Here is a 9535-nt window from a genome sequence, read left to right on the forward strand (position 1 = left end):
CTAATAGCAGTCAGGTTGAAGAATCTTCAGAATTCATGAATTCTAATTATTCATGAATTCAGCAGCAAAAATCGTGTTGAATGGAAATGTTGGTGACTTTGCTGATATAATCACGACTGGCGTTTTAAAAACCAGCCTGGAAACCCTGCCCCCTCCCTCAGTCGCCTAGCAACCAGCACAGCCGGGATGGGTGCAGTTTGGAGGTGTGCGTGCTTCCTGTTAGTCTGGCAATAGGAAGCACAGCAGACTGGTGTCTCGATCGCTGAAGTGCTGCACATGCTCAGAATGGCCGTAGAGACAGAGGAGATCTTCGACCTTTGACCTTCTGGTCTCAGTCCGCTGTGCTGAAACTCATGATGTTTCGCACAATGTCTAAGCGCTGCTTAATCTGATCTAAAGGGATTAAAGGTAAGAAAGGCAAACAGATTCAATATGAGGATAAAGTCGTCCCACACAGAGACGCTCTGATTGGCTGACGATCATCATCCAGACCAATCAGAGCAGCTCCCACCTGATCAGTCCTGTTCTCCTGCAGATAATCCCTGCTTCTTTTTCATCTGCATGTTTTGAAACAGCCTTTATCTCATTAGCTGCGCGGCGTTGAGGCGGATGGCAGCGAGTGTGTAGGTGAGCAGGAAGCTGCCAGCCGCAGCGCAACGCAGCCACCTTCACGGCTAATCCGCAGCAGCATCGTTACGGAGCGAAGCGCCGCATCGCGCGGGCGGCATCAGAACAATCACAGGAACAAAACCGCCATCCACTGCTGATATGACTTTAATCCAGTGACTGAAAACACACACAGATGCTTTCACTGAAAATGTGTCGGATTCGAGAGGAATCTGGAGAAGTTTGCAGATTTTAGGTTTTAAACTCAGATGAATCCATGCAGATGGTAAAAAACATTTCCAGATGTTTTCAGTGTTTCTCCTCCAAACTGTCCAGTTGATGGATGCAGTGACCACAGCGGCGCTAACAGCTTAGCTAAGTTTTAACTTTCCACTTTAGCATTTCTGCTAACCTTGGCAATCTTTAGCGCACTTAGCTTCCCCCAAATTAGTTTTTCCAGATTTATTTTGCCATTTTCATCTGAGTTTAAAGTTTTGGTTCTAAACTGTTATGAATTATTTAAGTAGTTAGACATCTATATTCATGCTCTTATTTTGAAGTCAGTTTAGAAAGCAGTTCTGTTTCCTGTCCTCGTGTTCTTTCAATCAAAATAAACAGAGAGTAGAGAACAAGGCAAACATGAATCAATATCTGAGGGCATCATCCTTTACCCAGAATGCATTGCTGTAGTTCCACAGCAAACGGTTTAAAATCTGCTGTATGTTTTCTGACCGAAGTGCTGCTGCAGCAGTTAGCAAAACTCCACAACCTGAAACCTGGAAGCTCCGTCACAAAGAATCACTTCCTGACTAGCATCTAGCGTTAGCCAACACTGTGTTGGCATTTAGTGGAGCGATGACCACGTTTAGCCAGCAGCTGAAGCTACATGCTAACCTTCGCTACATGCAGCCATGACGTCACACTTAATAATCAGCCACACATTTTCCTGCTGGAACTGAGACTCTGAGAAAACCGCAGAGACAAAACAGCGTTTGTGAGAAACCGGATCGCCGGCCGTCTAGTGAGCTGCAGTCGGTTCTGGTGGACCAGAACCGGCCAGAGTCGGGTCCACAAAGAGCCGAAGGCTTCAGGGTTTGAAGGTCCAAAACAGAACCAGTCCGACTGGACCAGAACCCATCACTTTGACCCAACAGAACCCGACTGGTTGATGAGTAACAGATTCAAAAGAATAATGAAAGTTCAAAACAAGAAAGACAAAAAAATACTTTTTTCCAAAAAGTAAAATAAACTAAACAAATAAAAAAAGATCAAAAACAAAAATAGAAAAAAAATGCTGTTATAAAAAAAGATAAATAAGAAATATTACACAAATAAATTAAAAAACGCAAATAGAAAGAAAGAAAATTCTGAAAGAAAAAAGTTATTTCAGTTTTTTGATCACATTAAAAAAGCTGGAAAAATAAAAAATAGAAAAAGGAGCAAAGTTAAACATTTTTCTTTAAATATTTAAAAAGTCATAATAGAAGTAAAAAAGAAAGTGATTTTTTTTAAATCCAACTTTTTTATGAATAAATAATGTAGATCCAACGGACCAGAACCCGACCCGGCTGAGTAGACCAGGCCATCAGACCAGGATCCCTCAGGTTCTGCTGCTTTCCACAGCAGAACCGGGTTTTTCCAGCAAACCCAGAACCCAGTTCAGCTCCGAGGATCCGGTGGGATCCGGTGTCTGAATTCTGCTCAGAAAATAGAAAATCTAAACGCTAAAATCACTGACACCTGAACTACAGCTGGGCATGCCACATTTTTCAGATTTCATGAGTGAAAATATTTTCGCCCATGAATCATTTTCGGTCAGATCAGACGAATTTACTTTCACCTCGCAGCAGCGCCCCCCTGTGGCCAAAAGCCACTAACAAACTCTAAGCTTTGTTAGTCTTCCCAGCTGAATGCTGGGAATTCTGGGATTCCTGATGGAGAATGGGAGCGATGGCTGACCTGAGGCTGAAGCAATGCATCCTGGGATGTGAGGAGACCAGATGGAGCTGTAGACGACCCCTTCATGACCCCTGAGCGTGGACAAGGAGCTGCCGAGATTCTGGTCCCACTTCAGGAGAGAGAGGAGAGTCATGTGCGGAGCCACAATGAATGGGCGGGGCCACTGTAAAATAAGGGCGGGGCCTCAAAGAAATGGGCGGAGCCTCACCACTTTAACAGAGCGGTCCCAGGATCCAGAGGCGATGAGGTTCTCTGCTCTGGTCTGACTCCAGTCCACAGAGTAAACCTTCACACACACACCGATCAGTCACAGCGGTGTGTGTGTGTGTGTGTGTGTGTGTGTGTGTGTGTGTGTGTGTGTGTGTGTGTGTGTGCCATACCTCCTGTGTGTGCTCCTTGACCACTCTCAGCGGAGCGCTCTGATTGGCTGAGTCCCAAAGCTGCAGGCTGCCGTCTCCGCCTCCCGCCACCAAGACGTGTTCATTAGCTTCACTCCACGCAACGTCGAAGAGCCCGTCACTCCACTGCCAGCTGACACACACACACACAGACACACACACAGAGACACATACAGAGAGACACACAGACACACAGACACACACACAGAGACACATACAGAGACACACAGACACACACACACACACACAGACAGACACATACAGAGAGACACACAGAGACACATACACACAGAGACACACACACAGAGACACACACACACACAGAGACACACACACACACACACACACACACAGAGACAGAGAGAGAGAGTGAAAAGCAGCCCAAGTCCAATACAATCTCTGGAAATCATCCAGAAACTCTGAACATGAAAGTTTGTCAGCAGGATTTAAACCCTGGTGGCTGAAAGGAACCAAACTGCAGCTGACATTAAAATGCAGCAGAACATGAAACGAGCAAAAAAAATCAGCGAAAATAAAACGCTCCGAACAGACTCCACAGATGGTAGTCCTCCAGACCAGCAGGGGGAGCTGACACTTCATCTGGAACTACAAACTCAGGTATGAAGGGATTTTTGAAGAAAGTTGAGTGGCTTTTACAATTGTAGAAAGCAGCAGCGTATTTGTGTAGCATATTTATGTAGCTAACACAGCCGGCTTTAGACTCCCCCTGGTGGCCTGGAGGACTTCTCCTTTGTGGAGCTTGTCCCTTTTGCTTCCGTTTCCTGTGGTTGCAGCATTTTTGTGCTACATTTGAATTTTTTGTTTCCGTATTTTGGATTTTGCATCATTCATTCTGTGTTTTCAGCGTTTCTAAGAGTTTCACACATCCTAACCTGAATCTGGACACATCTGAACTTCCTGTTTGTGGTAAAAATGAAGAATCCAGAAACTTTACCTTCTCACTAAAACAACCCCAGTTTCAGTTTGATCCAGAACAAACAGAGATCCAGAACCTGCAGAGACATTAATATTATTATGATTATAAAGAGTTTATATACTTATATTCGTTCATATATTAGCTTTATTTATTTTTTCTTAAACATTTAGGTATTTTACTCATTTAATTAATAATTATTTAGATTTCAGGTTTTCTTATTTTTTAGATACTAATTTAAAATATTTCTGTTTTTATTTTTAATATTTATCGTATTGAGTCACCTGAAAAAGTTTACCTTCCGCAGTAACTTTCTATTCCTCATTATATCAAGAATTATTATTTTTCTCACTAATGTAGTAATCTCTTTTTAATGTAATTTTAACTCATGTGTTCATTAATTTAGTTTACTATTAATTTTGAGTTTGATAGTTTTTATTCACACTTTAGATTTATTTTTATTTTCTCATTTCTACTATTTTTATTGATATTATTTACCAAATCTGATTTTACATTGAATTTTGCATCTTAATTCAGCATTTTTTAATATTCTTTCTTTTCATTAAAATAACAATCATTATTATCTAATCTTAAATATTTGTTGAGGTTATTTCTCTCTGATGTTATTTCATGCGAATCTTTTGCAGGAAGTTGGAATCACAGGCAGGAAACCAGGTTCTGTTTTAAAGTTTCAGATAAATGTAATATTTTGTTGCTCGTATTTATTTCTCATCTCTCCACACTGACCAGTTATTCCGTAGTACTGGGACGCCGCGCAGGCCAGTCGATTCGGGAGGAACGGCGACGCCTCCACGGCGTAACCATGGCGGCCAGGACAGCGAAACACCTTCATCGTCGTCATCATCAGATACTGCAGAGAGGAGCCTGTTAACCTTCAAAGGAGAATTAGAGAAATATTCTGAAGGATCAATAATTAATTTACTAAAAATGTGACCAACGTGATGAAAAAACAATAAAATTTCACTCACTGTTCATTTATTTGCCTTTTATTTTTAACTGCATTCATTAATTAATAAACTTGATTTTTAGTGTTATATTTTACACATGTACTTATTTTTCTATTTTTTAACGTGTTTTTTTCCCCCACAATATATTTTGAGAAAATTATGCATTTAATACATCAGAATTAAAAATTTTATTCAATCTTGGTCAATTTAAATGTTTTTATTCATTTATTTATTCCTCAACAAAGAAAAATGCAACTGGATGGAAGGAATTCAGAGCACAAAATTAATTTGTAAATAATTTTTAAAAAATAAAAATCTGATAATATATAAATATAACATTTTTGGCAAAATGCACTTTTAAACCACAATACACTTTAAGAAAAAATAAACAATTAGATGATAAATATTTACATACGACAGAAATTGTAATACATTTCTAAAGCAAATAATGCTTGAAGAAAATGCAGCATTATTTAATCTATTTTTGAGTTTACTGCGGCTGCGCAGAAAATACAGAGCAAACACGTTAAAGACTCTTTTCAGCTGAAATCATTCGAGTTTGAGTTTCTAACGTTAATCTAAAATAACCAATAATTCAGTGAACTGTTTGATTCCAGTCCGTCCGAACTCACCGGTTCCGCTCCAGCGTCGCTTTTAACCGTTAAATGTTGATGAAAACCGTTAAAAGTGAACAAAAAGCAGGTTTTCCACATGGAAGCAGATCATCTGCTCCTCACATTCTCCACTCAGTCCTCCAAAAGCTGCACAGCTGCGAACACTTCCGTGTTTTGATCAGCTGACTTGATCACCCGGATGAGACATTTAGGACGATCCCTCTTTCGACCACTAGATGACGCCACTTCACCAAAATAACCCAGAAAGCTCTGCAGATCTACAGCAATAAATACAAAATCTGAAAGAACAAATAACTTAATCTATTATTTAACTCTGTTGTGTGTTTTGAGGCATCAAGATTAATTAATTTGCATTTATCGAACATCGAACACCAACATTAAAATCTGACTTTACAGAAAACCGTCGGGGCAAAAGAGCCACAATCCTCCTGAAAACGGGAATACATAAACAAATGTTAATATACATAATAGCTATATAGTTAGTTGAAATGTTTTAATATAAAAACACATATAAATAATAAATTATTATTATTATTAAAATTGTATATAAACATTCCACTCAGAACAAATTTAAACCAAAATGTTACAATTTGTAGAAAGTACGAAGAGAGCACCACAAACAACCGATTTAGAGACTTTATCTGCAAAGAATAGTTGATTTCAGGTTTAATGATTGTCTTAGTTTCACCTGCGTGCCAACATATGAGAACATTTATTCATCATAAACAGGATGAAAAGTTGTTTTTATCTTTCCACCAAATTCAGCTGAAAGAGGAAGTTGCCTTGAACGAAACACATTTATAAATCTTAGCTGGGACCCAAAACCCCATAAATACGATTTTTACGATTGTTCTTCATGCAGTAGCAGCTGTAAAGTCCAGTTTACAGAAAGCTGAGGTGGATTCACATCAGCAAGCATATTGGCTCCAGCTCCTCCCTTCTGGAAAGTTTCTGTTTGGTATTTATTACTTTATTTCCAGTAGAATAAAATAAAGCCAGGCTTCTCCCCTGAACATCAGATGTGACTCCTCTCCTGCTGCTTGACCTCCATGTGGATCCAGCGGAGCGGCGTGGGCCCAGCGACAATGAGACGCTGTGTCCCTGCAGCGCGGGGCAGAAAGTCAGGTCAAACCACCCTGGGAGCGCAGGCCTGGGAAAACCTGGGTGGAGGCGGGTGGAGGCTGCGCTGACGTTCAGACAGCAAAGAGCATTTAGCTTCCCCTAAATTAATTTCTAAGTCTAAAGCTAAACTTCTGTTTTATAAACTTTCAGTTGAATAAAGTTCAGCATTTGTGTTGAAAGTTTGATTGTAAAATGTTAAGATTTCTCCCAGAAGTTTATATTCATGCTCTTAACTTGAAGTTTGTTAAAGTAACTGAGAGGGCATTTTTTATTGTTAGTTTCCATTAAATACTGTATTGATAGCATTTTGCATTAATGTCCACTAATTTCTATTTTGCAGTAGCACTTTAGCATGAACTTGGACTTATTGTTTAGCACCTTAGCAGTAGTTCAAGTTGAATACCATCCTGTTCTAATACTTTAGCAGACCTGAAGCCTGTTATTAGTATTTTAGGGATACTACTTCTAGTGGTTCCCATCGCTGGTCGCAGCCGGTGAGCTGGTTCGTGACAAACTGGGGGCTCGTCCGGGTTGTGTGATGATTTATCTCATTGGCCACTGCATTGGATGCTGTGTTAGCATCTGACAGGATGCGCTGTGACGCTGATGCTGCGTCAATAGAAATAACCATCATGCATCTGTGATGAAGCTGTTTGGGTCTAATTTCCAGAACTTTGAATTGGACAGCAGCTGCAGTCGAATCAGGCAGATGATCTTGAGTAATCCTCCTCTGGCGGTTTGTGGCCATCAGGTCTGAAGGTGATTGTGGTTCTGTGCGATTTCTGCTGACCGGTCCAGAAAACGATGAGCAGAACCAGGGAATTAAAGTCGTCGTTGAGCGCAGAAACACAGCGCAGAAAGAGGTTCTGCTCCTTCAACAGCAGCTTCTCCTCAGGTTCTGATGGCACCGGAATAAAAGATCATTATTCTGCTTCTCGTGCATCTCTGTCTGTTTGAAATGTTTTTATTTTCAGCAAACTTTTATAAGACAGATTTTCTAAATGATAAAAAAGGAGCATTCTGATTGGTGGAAAAAGTAGCAAAGCCTGAGAATAATTAATCTTTAGCCACTTTGAATTGATGATAAACATTAAACATTTACTGTGGTAGAAATGAGAATTGAGTCTCCATGTTCTTCATTCTTCCAGTTGGTATCCATTAAATTTCAAAGGAAAATTTCCAGGATTGTTTTTTCCCTCAGGCAGGAAAAAGACACCTAAATCTCCGATGCAGCAGGAACATCCCAGCCTGCAGTGAAGCTGCTTCTGCACTGTCAGCTTTGCAGAACTTTAGTTTAATTATGAAACTTTTCTTTATTGTTTCATCTTGTGGCTTTTATTCATCAGTTTCTTGATATGTTCCAGATTTATATTTATTAGGTTAATGCTAAACACTTACATGTATCTTTTCTAACCTCTATTTGAGCAAAGAGATGAAAAGATTCAGTTTTATTTCCTCTTATGATCCCAAATCCTGCCCCCCATATGCAGCCCTGGGAGAGTGCCCAAAGCTTTTCCTGTTGCAACAATGCTAAGAATGGCTACTAGCATTCTGCATTCATCATGAGATTAGATCATTTTAGAAAAAATGTGTCACAATATCAGTGGCGGAGCCAGAGGGGGGGCCGGGGTGGCACTTGCCACCCCCAACAGAGCCCTTGCCCCCCCTAGTGCCACCCCACTGGAAATGGTCATTTTAAAATATAATACTTATGAGATCGGCAAAGATTTGCCAGGAAAACTGTAATTTCCGACTGTCCCTGAAGGCAGCCCGATGCCCGACGCTGTTCATTGGTTAAACTGACATGTGGTTCCTGCTTGATCCAAAACACATCAACGGCTTTAGAGTTACACCGTCAGGAGTTTTGCAGGTATTTCCAACATTTTACCGCTCAGCAGTAACCGCTGTTACCTTCCTAATGAGAGGCGGCACTTGTCATACATTTCTAAAAAGAAACAAAATGGTTGTGCACCGCTGCGTAGTGCCTCGTTTATTATATTAGCCATGCTAGTGCTGATAGATCATGTTTTAGACAGATTCTTTTAACATGTTTTAGTGACATGCTGCCCTCTAATGTTTTATATCTCCCAGCTCTTGCTTGAAATGTGTGGAAAGAATATGAGAAAAACCATTAAGTTTTATAATGACTGAAATGTAAGTAGGCTATGTCATATGAAAGCTTTGAATTATAACCTCACTAGTTATATTAATTAATTTTAATTAATCTATTTTTTATTTAGTATTTTAGCTAGCTACAGAAAACTAAAAACTATAGTTTGAATAATAGTTAAAATGTTGTCTCTGCCAAACAGTCATGGAGTCTAAATACCAGGATGTTATTTTGTGTAGAGCCCAAATGAAGAGAGAAGGGAAGATTCCCAGTTCTTCTTAAAGAGGCAAAAACCTGGTCCTGGTCACTGCAGCAGTGACCAGGACCAGACCAGGACCAGACCAGGACCGGACCAGGACCAGACAGAACCCTGCAGCAGTGACCAGGACCAGAGAGAACCCTGCAGCAGGGACCAGGACCAGACAGAACCCTGCAGCAGTGACCAGGACCAGACAGAACCCTGCAGCAGTGACCAGGACCAGACAGAACCCTGCAGCAGTGACCAGGACCAGACCAGGACCAGACAGAACCCTGCAGCAGTGACCAGGACCAAACAGAACCCTGCAGCAGTGACCAGGACCAGACAGAACCCTGCAGCAGTGACCAGGACCAGACAGAACCCTGCAGCAGTGACCAACCTGGAGAATCCAGCCAGGAGACTCCAGGCCCAAGTGGATCACCAGCGGGTTAGAGGCTGATAGAGAGTTATTAAGTATTAAAATCCAATAAGCCTAATTCTAAAGGTTAGCATGATGCTTTTTAATTGTGTCTGTTTATGCATTTCCAATGAAGTTCCAGAGAGA

The 9535-nt window shown here is 40.7% G+C and overlaps 1 protein-coding gene across 4 annotated transcripts in view; it reads right to left on the bottom strand.

Moving 5' to 3' along the window:
- Window positions 1-5636, bottom strand: part of pex7 (peroxisomal biogenesis factor 7) — a 15861-nt gene extending 10225 nt beyond the window's left edge. For 3 of the 4 annotated variants that reach the window (XM_055022983.1, XM_055022981.1, XM_055022984.1), the window contains exons 1-6: window positions 5498-5636; window positions 4645-4768; window positions 3919-3976; window positions 2946-3096; window positions 2774-2851; window positions 2566-2674 (exon numbers count right to left, since the gene is read on the bottom strand). In XM_055022983.1, the coding sequence (XP_054878958.1) occupies window positions 2566-2674; window positions 2774-2851; window positions 2946-3096; window positions 3919-3976; window positions 4645-4768; window positions 5498-5578 (601 nt within the window). In that variant the 5' untranslated portion in view covers window positions 5579-5636. Of the gene's footprint in view, window positions 1-2565; window positions 2675-2773; window positions 2852-2945; window positions 3097-3918; window positions 3977-4644; window positions 4791-5497 lie in introns of all 4 variants that reach the window. The other variant, XM_055022982.1, reaches the window with a different exon arrangement.
- Between the last annotated feature and the right edge of the window lie 3899 nt (window positions 5637-9535).

The sequence above is a fragment of the Poeciliopsis prolifica genome, unplaced genomic scaffold, assembly GCF_027474105.1.
Source record: "Poeciliopsis prolifica strain line A6 unplaced genomic scaffold, Auburn_PproV2 SCAFFOLD094, whole genome shotgun sequence".
Classification (NCBI taxonomy): Eukaryota; Metazoa; Chordata; class Actinopteri; order Cyprinodontiformes; family Poeciliidae; genus Poeciliopsis; species Poeciliopsis prolifica.